This window comes from Lethenteron reissneri, chromosome 48, assembly GCF_015708825.2.
Source record: "Lethenteron reissneri isolate LAM-NWPU_2019-01 chromosome 48, ASM1570882v1, whole genome shotgun sequence".
Taxonomy (NCBI): domain Eukaryota; kingdom Metazoa; phylum Chordata; class Hyperoartia; order Petromyzontiformes; family Petromyzontidae; genus Lethenteron; species Lethenteron reissneri.
The window spans coordinates 7,836,961-7,855,653 of NC_083826.1; the positions used below are offsets into that span (position 1 = coordinate 7,836,961).

The 18,693-nt window shown below is 45.8% G+C and overlaps 1 protein-coding gene across 4 annotated transcripts in view; it reads left to right on the forward strand.

Moving 5' to 3' along the window:
* Positions 1-18,693, forward strand: part of KCNT1 (potassium sodium-activated channel subfamily T member 1) — a 255,503-nt gene that overhangs the window by 228,315 nt on the left and 8,495 nt on the right. For 3 of the 4 annotated variants that reach the window (XM_061571563.1, XM_061571566.1, XM_061571567.1), the window contains 4 exons: positions 2,630-2,758; positions 6,117-6,438; positions 11,049-11,111; positions 13,404-13,488. In XM_061571563.1, coding sequence (XP_061427547.1) covers positions 2,630-2,758; positions 6,117-6,438; positions 11,049-11,111; positions 13,404-13,488 — 599 coding nt within the window. The remainder of the gene's footprint in view (positions 1-2,629; positions 2,759-6,116; positions 6,439-11,048; positions 11,112-13,403; positions 13,489-18,693) is intronic. The other variant, XM_061571564.1, reaches the window with a different exon arrangement.

The window sequence follows — 18,693 nt, forward strand, 5'->3', positions numbered from 1 at the left end:
ACAAAGCTTTTTTTTGGGTGTCTTAAACCTCCACCGCCCGACACAGCCAGTAAGGTTTGTCACGTAAACGAGTGCACCAATTAGTTACGACTTCAGCCGACCGGTGTGTTGGAGAGTAAATCCACAACATTTACAATTTGAGTTCGACGTTTCGCTGGTAATTACATCCAGCATCATGCCAGAATGTGTGCATGTTGAACTTCTCTTTCACCGCACGTAGCCGACCGTGCTAATCGCAAGTGCGGGATCTATGCGACTGGACACGTGTGAAACTAATGGACAGCTGTGAAAAAGAACTATACAGTTCATCGGATTCCATCCTGTGTAAATAAATATTCTGATTCTGAGTAGCACTCCCATCCCAACTACTAAGAGCAGGGGGCCGCTAAATTCTTCCTGTAAAATTGCGATTTTTTTAATCTTCACTCTTTCAAATTTAATTTGTGTAGAAATCACTGTGGCAGTTTTTTGTTGACTTCAATACAGGATAGCATTGCCTCGCGCTTACAGTGATTGTTTAAATATCGCAGCTTTGTGTGCAGGGGCGGTTTCTTCATTAGGGCGATTGGGCGACGCACCACCAATGTCATTCAACCACAGAGTCACGCTAGCCGTCACTGTGCCTCTGGATATAGTCCAATCAGCGTCATGTCACGTTCTGTGGAGTACCGCCTCTTTTTAGGCGATTTCCCTCCAGCTGAGAATCGCCCCGAGTGGCCCCAAAGACTTACATTCAAAGATGTTTTTTTTTCGAACGGGGCGCTGCAATGCATTCTCTATGGCTTCCGGGAGGGCTCGCCCTAACGTGCTTACGTCATCATACGTGCTTGCGTCATCATACGTAAGCACGTTTCATCCAACAATATAATTTATCGCCACCTAGTGGAATCTTTAATAAAATAAACTTGAGTGGTTTGTTTTAATAGTGAGTATAGAAACAAACAAGATGTCTTGTAAGAGTCACTTTATTTTTCATTAATATTAAAGAAGTGAAGTTGCCTTTACATGCTTAAGCTGTTAATTTATCCATTGCATGGGTGGACCTTATCCTTATCAATCATCCAGACATTTGCCCCCCCTGAGAGATTTTGCAGGAGCCGCCACTGTTTGTGTGTCACTGTCCATCTATCGGTCATATGAGCTTCTTGCAGGCTGCGTATTGGTAATCAAATAAAACATAAAATATGCTCTTGATTCCTTCGGCACGAATATTGTACAACACAGAATTGTGCCATGCGGCGCTTAATTAGCATGTCAACAGAGGTTTTATTGTAGAGGACATATCAAAGGAAGAACCGCTTTTAAAGCACGGACAGAAGGTAGAAATATACATTTTTACAGTACATTTACAGAACTCGTCTCATCAGTTTTGATATCGGAGACCCGTATCGTGTGCCCTGTTATCCGTGTTGTTATCTGAAAATTTGCTGCGTGACTTCACTTATCCACGAAAACATTTTGTGGACAATGGGAGTAATGACATAAGCTTAAAGTCGTCCAATAACCACAAAAAACTCGTGGGTATTAGAATGAATTTGCCACACGACTCCACTTACCTGTAAAAGAATTGTGGTTAATCGAAATGTTCAAAGACAGCGGCGGGGGGGGGGGTCTTTGTCCCTCCTTGTGTCTCTCCGAGCGATACAAAGAAACAGAGTTGCGAAGACAACAGAGACAGAGGCACAGACAAGGAGACACACACAGACACTGAGACACACATAGACAGAGGGACAGAGTCACAGACACGGAGACACCCTTCGGCGTGAGTGGGCTTGGGTTGGACACGTCAATGACCAAAAGTGACGATGGTCAAGAATAATGAAAATGGAGTGTGCAGCCGAGGAATGGCACGCATCCATCGGGAGGGTGAAGCGATGAAATCAGCTGCAGTTGCTGGATGGATTGATCCATCCAAGGATCACGAGGGACGGCGGCAGCTTGAGGATTTAGTTCCAGCAGTGGATTGACCGCAGTTGTTGGACGCAATGCGTCACAGTCCCGGCGGTAGTTTTTTGGTAAATATGCGGGGAGCGGGGGGCTGCTATGCAGGTTGTAGCTGACCCGTGCCGTCTCTCTGTCCTTCTGCGATCGTAACGAGAGGACAGGCCGGCTAAACAAAACATACAACCAAAAAAGGGCTTTCGAGGGACAGTGACATTAAGTTGACGTTGTGTTCTCGTCTCCTTCCATTTCACGCGATTATCGGGCGAGATGGCTGAAACAACTTCACGAGGCCGGAACATACGTGGGAGGTCATGTGGCGATGGCACTTTGTGCCGACAGTGCTCCGTCAGGGAGCATTTGCGTCGCCTGCTATAATGACCACAGAGGCACCGCATCAGAACCAGATGCAATCACCCACGTATCCCGCTTGTCTGCATCTGAATACGACAACACACATTTATAAAATTTCAACAAATATACCCCGCAGAAAAAAATACACTTCAGCCTACATTTGTGAGCGCCGAGAAATCCAGTGTGCTCGCCATTACACCCACGGCGTACGCATTTGACAGCGATCGCCCAAATAGAAGAGAATACACAGACCAGAATAACATTGATTTTGATACGTAATATTTAACGATGATGACAATGATGATGATGTTACCTGGTGGTGACGATGACGCAGATGAAGGTGAATGAAGAGGACCTGTGGATCCGTACGTATGGACGACTCTATCAGAAGCTCTGCTCATCCACGGGCGAAATCCCGATCGGAATTTACCGCACAGAGGCCCATGCTTTCAACCCCTCCGAGGTCAGCCGATTCCCCCCCCCCCCTCCACACTGCCACCACTCCTGCTTCACGTCCCAATTGGAACGTACACAGCAATCGTCACCTCCTTACTGCGAGAATTTAGCGGAACCCTCTCGATTAAAGTCTCGAGACTGAGTGAGGGTTTTTCTGGGTAAACGGAGTGAGATGTTATCTCCCTCGCCTGGTATACAGGAGGTCGTGGGTTCGATCCCGACCCTGACACCTGTATGATTGGAGTTTGCATGTTCTCCCCGTGGTCGCGTGGATTTTTCTCTGGGTCCTCCGGTTTTTTCCTCCACGTTTTGAAACAAGAATTGAGAGCATTTGGCTACTATAAATTTCCACATGTCAAAATAATTCAGCGATATATTGTGGCCAGATCGCTTCTGAAAGAGAGCTATATAGCTCAGTGGGCCTTCCCTGGTAAAATACAACTAGTTTAGTTTTAGTTTAGAGTGTGGGGTTCAGCTGCCCTTTCTGCCCTATATGGTCTTGTAATGTATATTTTCCCTGCTCACATGGCATCAGCTGGGCTATGAAGATGCCGGGTCCCTGTCTGAAAAAAATCCTCGCGAAAGTTGGATCTTCCTTTTGTGCCCAGAGCTTAATTTCTCACTCGGTAGTTTCTGGAATGCTTTTAGGCATTATCGCCATAAGGCACGACCACTAGATTACAAGGTACGCCTATCGACAATAATCCTACATTGTTGTACTATGCTGTCCTGAATGTTATCTGGCGACCCTGAGCGCTGTTTGTGCACATATTTCCAGCATCACCGCAAACACCACCGCGGTATCACGAAGACAAAATAATGCAAAGAGGGATGTGACTGGGTGCCAAAACAATTCCTGGAAAAAAGCATTCCATTTGAAATATAATCACCAATTGTACCAGAATGTGTATTGGTCTTGGCAGCTGACAAGTCGACCGGCCGTTGATCTTGTTGGCTGTGGGAGTTTTTTTAGGCAGAGGCTGCCACTTGAGCTCTCCACGTGGACCAGCAATGCTCTCGTTTTAAACGAACCCGACCCTGCGAAATCCACCGCCGGCACTCACCGCACAGGCAAACCCAACTCCGCTCCCGTAATCCCCCACTCAAATCCACCGCCGGCACTCACCGCACAGGCAAACCCAACTCCGCTCGCGTAATCCCCCACTCAAATCCACCGCCGGCACTCACCGCACAGGCAAACCCAACTCCGCTCGCGTAATCCCCCACTCAAATCCTCACCTGCAAACCGCTGCCGGGCTTGCAGGTGAAACAGTTGTTCCAATCCCCCATTCCTGCTGCTCAGTTAGTCAAAGCCCCTTCGCTGTGCGCCCACGTTGGTGTTGACTCGGGGGAGGGAGGCGCGAGGTTGGTATAATTGGTATAATATGTAAAGTTAATACTTTGTGCAAATTTTGCAGAACCACGGGAGTGCATGAGGATTAAAACTGCCCACTTTGTTGGGGTATTGTCTAAGGCTTTCGTAAGCTTTAAAGCGATAGCTCATTCAATTTTTAAATGCCCGTATGGAAAGTAGAAGGCCGACCAAAACTGAATTTCTGGTTTCAGCCGAAACCGAAGCCGAAACCGAAAATTGAACTACACTTTCGACCGAGACCGAAACAGAAAGGTATATAACCGAAGTTACCGAACACAAGATTTATGAAATATGCCATGATGCAATGCTACTTTAATTAAAAAGACATCTAGAACTAATCATTCAGAGCCTGCAGTAAGAGTCGCTAAATATAAAATCTTTAGGTGTTACTTAGTGATTATATCCAACAAACGAATGATGTAGTTAAGAAACAACAGTTTTTCCGCTTTCAGCCAGACAGGCTGCCGTCTGTTGACCGGTCGTATAAACATTAGCAAACCATGGTTGCGGCTGTAACCTCGCTCCCAAGCTGCTGCTGCTGACGTGTCTGTGTGTTTGCAGTCGATCGCATAGGATTGCCTACCGCCGACTGACCGGCCGATATGCAGAGTGATAGACGTAGCACTAGTGTTATATTCGAAAAATAGATCTTCGGTTTACGAATGACGACCGAAAGTCAATATCAGTGTCGGCCAAAAACGAAACTAGACCGAAAGAAAAACATTTACTTTCGGCCGAAACCGAAAGTATGCCAAAAGTTAAAAGTTGACTTTTGTCCGAAACCGAAAGTAATGCCGAAAGAGGCCATTTTCCAACTTTCGGCACCGAAACCGAATTTCGGTCGGCCTCTAACGGAAAGTAAACAATGCATTTGACTATTTATGAAAAGTTAATCATGGGCATTATGCAAATTGCTTGCAAACTACTAGAATTATATAATGGTGGGAGGGCCTCTGCAAGTTTAGTATTATGCTGTGGAAACATTCTCCGTTTGAGTCCAATGAGTGTAATTAAATCCACACGATCCGATTGTCTAGTGTGGTTATGCATGATTTTAATTTGGAGCATTGACAGCAGACTCGATTGGGAGCTCCTAAACTCTTTAGCTAAAGAGTGGCCAGCAGTTGGATCAATAGCAAATGGATAGTTAACCTATATGCAATGGATGTTTAAGCAATACATTTCATACGTGAAGCTGCCATGGTGTGATGGTTAGCTCACTGGTCTTGTAATCCAGAGGTCGCCGGTTCAATTAGATCTGGTGGAGTGGCAGTTGAAACAAGTTTCTTAAAGTCCCCCCACTGCCTCTGTCCACCCGGCAGAATTAATCGCGACAACACATTCAGTCGGGCGGATCGTGTGTGGTGCAGTAAATTGTTGGTACTCTGACCTCTTCCAAGACACCTGGCCAGCCTGAAAGAGTAGGCCAAATACCCTCCAAAGAGGCTCTCAAAGAGCCCCCTGCATTGAAGGCCCCTCCACCTGCAGTGGTGCGAACAAGCAATCTCAGCGCTGCCCTCATTCATACCACCACCACGGAAAGAGCGCAGGCATATCCCTCCACCACAGCCCAGAGGTCGCAACAGGGTACCCGATACCCGTACCCTACCCGATACCCGGCTACCCGTACCCGGCCGGGTACGGGTAGCCGTTTGCGACCCTGGTGCGGCCGGGTACGGGTAGGCCGTGAGTCACTGGTGAGTAACCGTTTGTCACTCATTTCGGGTAGGGTACGGGTAAGGAATCAAAACCCGTTTGCGACCTCTGCCACACCCCCTTTAAGCTCAATCTTTGACCGTCTTATATTCGAGCTCGGTCACCCTCGAGGCAAGCTCCTCCTTGCTATGGGAGACCCTTGGGCCGGCCGTGGCCACGTGTGCACATTTGTGGCGGGCCGCACCCCGCCCCGGGGCTGCGGCCCCCGTAAAGCCGACGCGCTGACCCTGGCCCAACCCGCCCCTCCGCGCGTTCCCTCGCCGCCGCCGCCAAGTCCCAGGTCTCCATCGGCATCCCGGAGGCGGACGAGGTGGCGCGCGAGAGCCACGACTACGTGAGCCGCGCGGGCTCCGTGCAGGGCTCCGCCCCGGACCCCTCCGAGCACCTGCTGCTGCGGCACAAGACCATGCACTGGGCCCGTCGCTTCAGCCGCAAGGGGGGAGGCCGCGCGGGCAGGGGCGGCAGCGGGCGCAAGGCGGCGGCGGAGAACATCGGGCGGCAGCGGCGCACGCTCTACCAGCGCACGGAGCGGCAGGAGCTGTCGGAGCTCGTGAAGAACCGCATGAAGCACCTCGGGCTGTCCACGACGGGATACGGTGAGCGAAGCTGTGGACGGACATTGTGTCGGAGCGCCGGTCGTTGTCGCTGACAGCACTCGCCCCGTGCTCGCGGGCTTGTGCAGCGGTCAGCGCATCGCGCTACAAACCCGAGGGCGATTCCCGCTCGCGGCCGACACCGGTGGCGATCCTGGGCCTCCCCTAGGTCGACTCAGCCTCAAATTAATGCCTTGTTTGATGTGTAAAAACATCGCCACTCGGGAGACAAAGGTTGTCGGGCGTGATGCTGGCCACCTAACCCCTCCCGTACTGTGTCGGCCTCCGTAGGTGCTCGCTAACAGCACTTGCCCCAGCAGTGTGTTAAGGCTATATGGGGGATCTTTGTCTTTGTTTGGCACGATGTCCGATGTTCCACTCCACGTGGTGCAACCTGAACACACGTCAGAGAATCATACAGCGACAGCACAACCTTGAAAACCTACGTTGTAAAACGAGGTGCCGATTCGTTGCTAAGACAAGTGATTCTTGCGCTTGTATTACGCGCGTACGTCAAATCGTCTTTCTTGAAAATCGGACGAGTTTACAATTAATATAAATAATATGCCAACAAAAATGTAGGCTAACTGATCGAACACAGCTGCTAAAGGGGCAGAAAAGCACGATACGCAATACAAATGAGATCGTAAAAGTAATAATTATATATCACGATTCGTAGAATCACCGTGTAGGGGGTGCGGGGCGCCGCGGTGGTAAGATGTTATCTCCCTCGCCTGGTATACAGGAGGCCGTGGGTTCGATCCCGACCCTGAAGCCTTTATATTTCGAGTTTGTGTGTATCTCCTTGTGGTCGGGTGGATTTTTCTCGGGTTCCTCCGATTTTCCCCTCCACATTTACAATCAACATCATGCATTTCGAGTATTTGTCTCCTGTCCATTGACACGTGGTAAGCCGCTTTGTTGGGCTATCATTTGTGCCCAGGTCGCTTCTGAAATAGATGTATATAGCTCAGTGGGCCTTACTTAGCAATGTTAAAAGTTTAGTTTAGAGTTGATACAAGTCTAGAGAGCTGCTCGTTTTATTCTGCCTAATTGTATGCGCACTGGCTGAGTGGCACTCTGGCTAAAGTGCTCGAGTCACATCCGAAAGTTGCCGGTTCAAACCTCGTTCAAGGGGCTCGACTCGGCCCATCATCCCTCTGCGTTCAGTAAAACTATTGACAACTTTGTGGGGAGGCAGTAGATATTCTCCACTGGAGAGGCCAAACCCTTGCCCATAGGAATTGTGGAATTTATGCCACTGGATTTAGTTTTTTTTTTGTTATTCAGATTGTACGTTTGGTATAGAGCAGTGGTGCACTGGATAGCGCACTTGGCTGTGAACCCGGCTGATATGAAGTTGATTCCCGGCCACGGCTAACATTGGTGGCGATATCTGAACTGGTGCTGGCACCCCCTGACCCCTGCTCCCAGCACCCCCTTCACCAACCTGGGCATGGTCAAACAGCCCAATCGATCGACCCAGCCTTTTGAAAGGCCTTCATCCAGCGGTGGACTAACAAAGGGGGTGCGATTCAGATATTGTTTGTTTAAATTCCACAAGCCCGACCGCTATTTATAACAGATTTTCTTTATAGAATTTCCCGTGAAGAGTGAAAAAGTAATTGTTCTGTGGCTGAAAACGCGTGTGATGGATTATTCAGAAAGTCGAGGAACGCTCATATTTAGTTGTATTTGTAGTGAAACCATCTATCAGTTTATTTGTATTTTTATGAAAACAAATTTCCGGTTAAAGCCAGCGCATCACTGCTGCTGTTGATCACATAGGTGAGAGAATGTTTTCTTTGACTCCTCGTGTGAGTGCCAGCCCTCTTTTGGGGAAACCGTGGCACACACGGTCGATGTATGTACGAGACAACAAAAAATTAACCCGTAAAAACAAAGTTTTTCACTATAAATCCCTTATATGCGTGGCGGCTAGAGTCCTCTCGTCCTCTGGCTTGAGATGGCTGCCACCTATGGGTCAGATGATTGCCTGCCACCATTAAGCAATTGGTAATTAAATATAATTTCGTTTTTTCCTAAAAAGTGTAACATTTTGGAAAAATGTTTTCACGAAAATTAATTGTCACGCACAACGAGTCTGTGTGCAAAATGTGAGCTCGATTGGATCACGGGAAGTGGGTTAAAAAACGACCGAAAGATTTGCACGGTCATAAGCAAGCAAGCACGCAAGCAAGCAAGCGAACTTAATATAAAGGATTTAAAAATAGATTATTCCTTTTATCATTCCTAATTTCGCGATTGTGCTGCAGAGCTCCCAGATGTGTTTTCATCAAAACCTATTTCAGCAGGACTTATACAATAGTTCTGGTGTGTTGCGATACACGTCGTTAATGAATAAGGAAATTATTGGTATTTGAACGCGTTAAATTAATATTTTAAGAATTCTTCTGAAAAATAAACGTTCTGTTTTGTACGCCTCGAATTAAACCCACTTGTAAGGAGGCACAAAGTACTCGCTCACCTTGCAAACTTCCAATCAACAGCAATATTATAAATGTACCTTCTAAGATCACCGACGTACAGTGCTGTGACAAAAAAAAACAAATCTGGTTCGGTATGCAAGATTCTGGCTAAGATAACCCTGTCAATTGCCTCAAAATCAGGTTATATATATATTTTTTTAAATGTTCACGTGAATATAAATGCAGCCTGTCAGAAAATAGCGTGCCCAGAATCGAGTTGGCTTGATTTATTGATCTCATTAATGCCACCGTGCGCGTGGCTAAGTCTCACATTGGAGGGTTGACTGCACAGAGTAAATAATGCAGTGGATTTACATCAATCTCGCCTGTCAAGTCCAGATGAGGTGAAAGCCATTTCGTTTTTGCCGGCATGGAGGTGACAAGAGGCCCCGTTAACTGCTCCATCGCGAGGCGTCTTATTAACCCTTTCCCATTCTGAGACGTCCGCAAGTTGCAAGGTGCGGGATCCCGTTCACCGCTGAATCTCGGAACGCGCAAGCGGTTAGCGTTAATATTATTTAGAGAGGCGTAGTAGCGCAATTGACATTGTACTCACCGTGGCGAACTCTCGCGACACGACCGCACTTTTCTGATAGCTGGCGCCAAACTGCCACACACCTTGTGGGAGCCTCGGTGCGTCTTGCGACCCGAAGACGTGCCGATAAAGGAATTGGAAGAGATACTGATGATGTACACGTACGTCATTAAAAGTCCAGCATCTCTAAATTCCAATCAATCTCATTACAGTTCTTTTACAGTGCCGCAGTCAGTGGCCAATGCACAACACTGTGAACTCGCCGAGCAGAGTTCGATTGCCAGCCACGGTTAATATCAGTGGTGAGTGGTGTCTAAACCGGTCATGGGCATCCCATTTCATCAACCTGCACTGAATTGCATGGTGATGCAGGTCAAACATTCAGCAAAATATCTCAATGTAGGGCCACAGAGCTTGGGAAATTGTTGGCGTCAGTTCAGGCTGCCTTTCCGCTCGTCTGTGTCCCGCGCATCTAAATCCGCGGAAACTGCACGTTGGAAATTTGTAACGCTAACTTGTTTATTTTTTACTTTAAAGGTGTGGGGAGGCATTCATTCTGAAATATATTGACAAAGGGCTGCTGCTTTGTATTGGGATAGAGCGCTTGGACTCGCAATCCAAGGAGGACAAATTTGTATGCCGTTCAGCCTGTCACCGCTCTGGAGTGAATACAATTGATGCAACGCTTTCAACGATGGTTAGCCATGGAAATAAGATATTTCCTTCACTGGCGACTAATGGAGATAACCACCACTTCACGTAGCTCTTCAGGAGGAAGACGCATTGGCTGTTATCATTGTCCGTGGTATTCCCGTGTTATTATTATTTGGTCATGCAACGCGCAACACACAAACTCACACCCAGACATACACCCACGCTCGACTCCCGTTCCATACGTTCGCCATCCTCTCTCGACCAATGCCACACCTAAGATGGGAACTGTTAGCCCAATTGTATGGGCTACTACACTCAGTGTTGGGAGGCTCAGTGTTACAAAGTAATCAACGTCATTCTTAATGACGTTTCAGAAGTGACCGAACATTATCCCATATCTTGCTTTTTGAAAGTAATGTTACGTAATCCGATTCAATTGGCTACATTTACAATCACTTGCTTCTATGTATATACATATATTCGGTCTAACTTTGGCAGATTTGATATTTTGCTTCATTGGGAAAAGCCATGGAGCAATTACCCCTCATTGGAAGACTAATGGCAACTTGCAGGTCATTGCTGCTTTTCACTTGTATCACACAGGGACAGCTGCCAATAGGAGGTCCCCTTTTTGCTAGACTTCCACAGGGCATCTTGAGATGTACCACATGGGAGCAAAATTCAGAATAAATATTAAGTGACGATCATGATGATATACATTAGCTAGACTGAACATCATAAGTGTTGGCTTTGGAGCATCGCCCATTAGCTCAAATACTTCACGCTGCCGTTCGCGTGTGACAGGCGCACGGAGGCTGCTCGCTTCATTGCAGGCGTAATTCAAGAAGGCACGCGCGACCGCCGCTTGTTCCTGTACCACCTTTCTGACATAATTCATATGTTTTGTTCTGTTTGCCCCCCCGCCCCAACTGTAGAGGATATTGTTAATATAACTGCCTCTGATGTGATGAATCGTGTAAACCTGGGATACCTGAAAGGTACAGTAAATGTCCAGCGTTGAATGTTCTCAGGCCTCCGCAGCCTCCGCGGTTGTTTGCGACTTCTCTCAAGTACGCAGTGCGACGATTCCTATCGCTCCTCTGCCTGCCTCAAAATAACGTGTCGATTGTTGGTCGACCGTCAGTCCTATCCACGCTGTGTTCACGTGTCCTTCTTGCTCCTCTGCACTCCCTTCCTCCCTCCCTCCAAAAACAAAAGGTCATTAAAAAGTTAAAGTTGCTTTCAATTGCTGTCTTTTTTTCGAAAGCCCATCAGCCTGAGCTCACAAAACGAACCAAACAATCGCCGGCAACCTGCTTTAGGCAACAGCAAGCTGTTGTGTGCATATACCCAGCACCAATGTACCACTGGTAGCACCTGACATTGCAGCCCCACTGTGCAATAATTATGGCAATTAGTACCCCTCGTTGTGAAAATGCTGTCTTGTCTCAGGGCTAGCAAACTGTGCTCTACGCAGTGCAGCGCAGCATCCACATTTTTCATTTTGCGAGACCCAAGTCCGTTGTGTTCGAGTGGCGTTGGCGTTAGCTTCGATCGTTCGCTGTCAGCGTTTTCAGGTATTCATCAGGCTCCTCCTGAATTCGTCCACTGGCTCGCTCGCTCGCTTGCTCACTCCATCAGCCTCGGCACGGACGTATACACACGTTGCCTATCAACTCCCCGCCATAGGAACAAAATACGGGCATTGGCTTTTGGCGATTGTTAGCGAGCAACACCCCCGAAATAATTATTTTTCCAACCAAGAATATCTCCTTAAATGTTCTCCTTGATTTCATTGAATCTAGAGCATTAACTGGCACAACCGTTGCCGTTAGCCTTGAATAAAAAAAAAATACACCCATATGTATATCGGACAAATGTAAAATATTTAATTTGCAATTGACAGGACAATTTTAAAAAAACGTACAAAGTAACGTCAACTTCGATTTCCTCAAAAAAAAAATCGAAGCGTAACATCGTTGTTGGGACGCTGCTTGCATTTCAATGACCTGGCGATCTCCCACAGGTGCGTGCTGTAGAGGGTGTCACCCTGGTATTGTCCACGAAATTACCAGCTCCCCCCTCGACGCAGGAGTGCATCTGCGTATGTCTGTTGAACTTCTTTCGCGCCGTACGTCGGCAGAACGGTAGAGGGAACGGCTCGCAATACCAATGTTACGAGTTCAAATCCTGATTGAGGCTTTACCCAGCCCATCATCCCTCCATGGTTGATACAAATTGGCCCTGCTTTGTGGAAAAGTCAATCGTGGTGGTATTGTGGATAGACTCGCCCCTGCCATGGGAATGTGGAATTGTCACCACTGGCTCAGGGATGTGAGCGGGAGTGAGCACCGCCTAGAACCTCACTTGAGCAGCAGGGAACCACTCGTTTCAGTTTATGACGATGCAGAACCTTCGTCGGCTGTCTGAAACAATATTTTACAAAATTAAAGAAGGAATTGAAGAGCAACCTTTAAATGAATGATGATCTTATGATTCATAGTTTATTTTCACAATTAATTGGCCGTGTCAGGGGGAGGAGGTTTTACGACGCACAATTTTGCTTATGCTACCTGAAGATCGATTATGAATCATAAATGAAAGCCTTGTTAGAACGATGACCTTATTTATGTTTGCAAATGTCGGCTGCAAGTCCTTCGCATGATCTGCCCTGCTGCAATTAGTCAGCACTCGTTTTCATATCTCTACCCCTTTCTAGAAATGTAAACAAACAAAAATATTTTTTTTCATGTTGATTTGTTTTTTTTATCTCTCCTATTAAAGTTGTCTTGTTCCATTATTAATGTCCCCGGACATGTTTTGTCCTACAAAGATGCGGAGTCATGTTACGTACGCTGTGCAGGGGAGTAGCTTGGGTCCGTTTTTGTTTTTCTCCCAATCTAATGGCATTCATCACGTGATATTTATAGGGACTCTGACTGGAAGTTCCAATTCCCACCTCATTGTCAGCTCATTCAATCATCCATCTGAGGTTGGAAAACGAAAAGTACCACTTTGTGAAAAATCACTTGTGGTTGTCCCCTGGACAGACTCGAATCTGCCATAGGAACGTGGAATTTCCACCACTGGCTCAGAACCTAAAACAGTGAGGAGCAGCGCCTAATGCTTACTCGAGCTAAGAGGCAAACTTTCGACTTTGATCAGTGTTTACAACAACGGCGAATCATCACTTGCTTTGGCACTGCAGTAATGTGAAGAATGTAGTAGCTTCTTAAACGGTCACATAGCAGTGCTGTACAATAACGGCTCGTGTGAATGCCACCTTGCAGATGAGATCAACGACCAGCAGAACACGCTGTCATACGTGCTCATCAACCCCCCTCCCGACGTGAGGCTGGAACTAAACGACATCGTGTGAGTAACCTCGCCCAGTGAAACACCACCACGTGAATGTGTACGGTGCACAGGGGGTGCCGTGTACGACCCAGCGGACGTGGAATGTTGGGTCAACGATCAGACAACGTTGGTCCAGTGGCCCAGCGTTCACTGGGATGTGTGTTACGAGTACAACATTCTTTGGCATGTGTAGTGACGGGTACTGCAAGATCTGACCATGTCCGTCCGGTGCTCGCTGAGCTGCATTGGCTTTCGGTTTGCCGAACTAATACATTATTATAAGGTCGCGCTCCTGGCAATGCTTGCCGCAATTGAAGCACAATACCTTGGTGATCTCGTCAAGGAACACAAATCATCACGCGAACTCTAACCTATCCTCGCAGCAGCTTTCGGCGAGCCATCAAACAAAGACGGTCACTGCATCGCACGCTTCCAGATGCGCTTCGGTGGCCGTCTGGAATCAACTCTTTCTTTCGGTATTCGAAAGCCACCGGAGCTACGCACTTTTTAATTTAGGTTTAAAACAATTTTTTTTAGAACCGCTTTTTTCTGATTAGTTTGTTGTCCTTCCCCCGCACTTCCGATTAGCACGGTTACGCACGGTGTCAATGAAGTTCAACACACCGTAGTAGATACGTGCGTGTCATATACCAACGTCTGCTGAAACATTACCGCGTGACTTGGTACGTGCACGTGGGTGGGAAGCACACATTCAGACGCTGCCTCCACATGTAAAATACCATACTCTCCAGATTATGATGACCGACTTATTTCCCCGGTGTTTTCATGCAAAAATTGGAGGGGGCGGGGGGGAAGGGGGTGCATCTTGTAATCCGAGGAATGCATTGGTCTTCTGGGATACATGTGTGAATCGAATTGTTCATAACAATCATAACACTCATTCATCATACTGAGTTCTCCTGGCAATATCTTGAGCACGCAGGTTACAGAAGACATCGCCAGCTGTTCAAAATCATATTCGAGAAGATATCTCCTCCCGGTTTCAGGGCAGCGCAATCATCTTCTGGAAGATAGTGACTTCTCCGTAGCACCGCATTCTCCCAATTTATAAAACACTTATTTTCAAAGCGACCCTAAAAATGCGAGGGAGGGTCTTTTTACTTTCCGGAGCATCTTATAATCCGCACAACACTGCACACGTTATGTACCAGCATATCGGGAAACGCTACATCCGTACCTCGTACATACTGCGCATTTGCTAAATTGAAAACATAAATTCTTCTGAAATTGAAATCTCACTTCTTCAGAACTCCACCTCCGATTAGCAAAGGAAGTTCTACATACGTACATGCAATGCATGTGTCTCATATATTCATCACACTTTACATTGCGACGATGAGCAGACACTTGTGCGAGGAAGGAGTCATACATTCCTTTGATCGCGATTTTAGCTTGTCCTGCCCGACCCATTAAGTGATGCATAATAAAGGGGGGCGGGAGATAAATTGACATGGAATAACTCCTCTCTGGCAGTGCTCAGAATATAGATTTTCGTCACAGGATTCCTGTCTCCCCAAATTTGTTGAGCTCCACAGCTCTTCACCATAGAAATAAGAGTTGAAGCGGTTGTGGATTGTTCACACGGTGGCCACCGACACGCTCATACCTATCGCAATTGAACACCATCCATGTGCCAGGCACCTCCAATCAAATTAATTTGACGGATCAATCATAATAATAACGTTTTTACCCTTTCTGGCAATAAAACAGGAGTTGTGTGAAGATGTTCGAACACCAAATGTATCCGTTTTTCAAGGAATCAGGTCTGCATTAACCACACGTACTTGTGGTGAACATGCAAACAAACATGCTCTGATAAATAAATACGGCATTGTCTTTGAAACTGCACCAGAGACGGCCTTCTTTATTGCCTAGTCTCGCCAAAAGGCGAACAGCACAAAGACAATGCACGTCTCAGAGCATGTATAGCTCGTAATATAATCATTATAATGAACTCAGTTTTATAAAGCGCCTTTCAAATTAGCAATGTCAAAGCGCCGTACATGCAGAGGGGAATCGGCCGTCCCAGGTGTGACCCCTCCCTCACTTCCCCCCCACAGCCTCAGCCTCCCCCACAAGGTGTGTTGGAGAGTACCTCGGCAGCATTTACAATTTGAGTAAGACGTTTCGCTGGTAATTACATCCAGCATCATCTGGCGATTTGCCCGGCTGAAGTAGTATCTAATTGGCGTTTTGTCCACGTGACAAATCCCTTACTAATTGGATGCGTCGGGTTGTGGAGGGTTACGTCACAACATTTATACTTACGCGATATAACCCAAAAAAGCCTTTATTATTAATAATATTGGTCGCGAAAGCCTACGTGTTATATTGAAATCTCGTTTTCGTAAAGTATTCTCAACTGAGGTAGTAAAGCCACCCCCACTGCCCGCCCGCTCGCCTGCATCCATACCCCCCCCCACCTTGTAGAAAGTAATGTTGAAAGCTTATTGTTGCTACCCGCAGGCATACAGATATGTCAAGGTCATGGCCGGTGAATTCTGAGTACAAGATTAACGACGTAGTTTATAAGACCTTGCCAAAGCGTACACTTTATGTAGTCTGCACATTTTCAGTGCTCAATGAAATTAAACGATCGCAAGAAATTGTATTTGTCTTAACGGCGCGATTAATAAATCACAACATTGCAATTTAATTACGATACTTTAAAACAAGTTAAAGAAAATAGACGAAACAATCAAGATTTATTAACAATTCGGTACAACGTTTTGCTGGTAGTTACAACCAACATCATCAGGCAGTTTGCCAGAATCAGGAAAATGTCCTCCAGTCTCGGGCATTAAATGATGCCGATTATAACTACCAGGAAAACATTAAATGTTCCTCTTCTTGGTTCTTTCGGAAAAGTCACGTAGAAGGGAAATAATAAAATAAAAAAAATAAAACATAATCAAATAATTCTCACGACGTTTCGGCCACAACGCAAGCATCCGTCCTCAGGTGAAGAACAGGTCTGTCGGAAAGACAGCGTCTGACAGACCTGTTCTTCACCTGAGGACGGCTGCTTGCGTTGTGGCCGAAACGTCGTGAGAATTATTTCATTATGTTTTATTATTTTATTATTTCCCTTCTACGTGACTTTACCGAAAGAACCAAGAAGATGAATCCCTGCAGTCACGAAAGCTTTAAATCGAAAATTAAATGTTCTTGATTGCTGTACAACATACTGGTGCTGCTGCTGCAGCAATAGTAAATATGCATGTTTGTTCATCACGTGACAAACTTATTCATTGGCTGTGTCTGGTGGAGGGTTTTTGACACACAATCTACGTATCCAATCTTACCCAAACATTCATTATTAATCGTAATATTGCTCGCGAAAGATTAGGCGTGTTAAATTTACTGTAAAAAATATATTTGTAATTAGCATGATTATAAATTTACGTATTAAAATTAGTTGTAATTATAATAATACAAAATACGCTAAAATCTAAATAACAAATGTAAGAATATGTTGCGTTAATGTTGAAGTTGCCTGGAAACTGATATCTGAAGAATAATTTCTCCAGCCATTGCAGGCCCCTTGCTGTGTGCCTTTGAAAGTTTACAATTTTTTGCATTCATATGCAAATTAACCACTATGCATGCACACATTTGATGATTGGCAATCACAGAAGGCTGCACCGTGGGGAGCTGTGAGCACGGGAGTTTTAGAAATGCTGATTTAGAGAAATCAAATAAACCCTAAAGATTTGGACAATGAATGTGCTCCAGACCAAACGTAATTCAATGCATTAAATTATGGTGAAATTTGGCTAATATTACGGTGTATTTATATTTGATACGCTCTAATGTGTTATTTACTTTGGGGATTTTAGCAAACTAACCACGAAACTGCACATCAGATGGCACATTTGAAATATGAAAAAAGGCTAAAATACTCTTATATAAGCGCACAACTTTATTTATCTGTGATGAACGCTGCACTTTCCGTCGTTCCAAATAAATGAAAAACTGAAACTTTTCATGCAGGGGGCGCTGCAAACCTACGCGCCCCCTGCATGAACGATGGAGGCGCAGGGACCGACGTTCGATCACGTTGGAATCGATCTGCAGACGGCGGTCTTCGCACGGCCAGCAGCTCTATGTCGCCTTATCTCGATCCCGCAATCCCAAACGGGTGAAAGTCCGCATCGAACCGAACCCCCAGCAAGGCCATCTACTTAACGACGAGAGAAAATTCACACGAAATGTCGTTTTCAATGAAGTCTTCCAGATGTTAAATTATATAAGCTTTTAATGCAGAAATACAATTATCTAATTCAAAACAATACAATTCAAAGATGTTTCATTTTAAAACTTCTAAACGGAGCATCGGGTGCTTGCGTGAATGCGTCGTTCGTGTGCAATTTTTTTGTGACTTTCCTGGCCGAAGGCCGTACATGGTTGTTCGGGGGCGCCACAGTACGTTAAGATTGTGAGATGCGGTTTTATCGAGATGCTTTATAAATACAACTCTGGAGATTGCCGAATGCCTCACAAATCAGAACACTGAGCTGACAGCACATAATATCCTGGGTTTTAAGTTGGGATTAAGCCATTTTTGAGTTGATGGTCTCAGCCTGGTCACTGATGTGACTGCGCCACAAAAAAAAACGTATATTTTTTTTCATTTAAATTTTTAAATAAAAAGTCCCCCATCTCTCAGAGTCTAACATATAGTTTTCTTCGCGAGGTGAACATTTTTAGAGCAGGGAATGTGGAGAAGAGCACCACCCGGTATGCAGGAGGTCGTGAGTTCGATCCCAACCCTGACGCCTGCAGATTTGGAGCTTGCATGTTCTCCCCGTGGCCGCGTGGATTGCTTTTTGGGTCCTCCAATTTTGTCCTCTCGACATTTGTAAACATCCGTTGAGAGAATTTCGCTGCGATACATGATAAGCTACTTCGTTGAGCTATATAGATATTTCTGGAAAAAAAGAGCAGTATAGCTCAGTGGGTCTTACCTGATCAAATAAAAATAGGTTCGTTTTAGTTGTGTAATAATATAATAAATAATATTAAATTACATTGATAAAGCACATCTCTATAAGCTACTCAATGTGCTATATACATCATAATAAAAAAACACAGACCATGGGAAGAAAAACCTAAGAAGACTAATAGACGCTAAATCATAGAACCACCGAATTGAAGAAAAAGTGAACGTGTCTTTAGGCAGGTTTCGGACACCACAGTTGT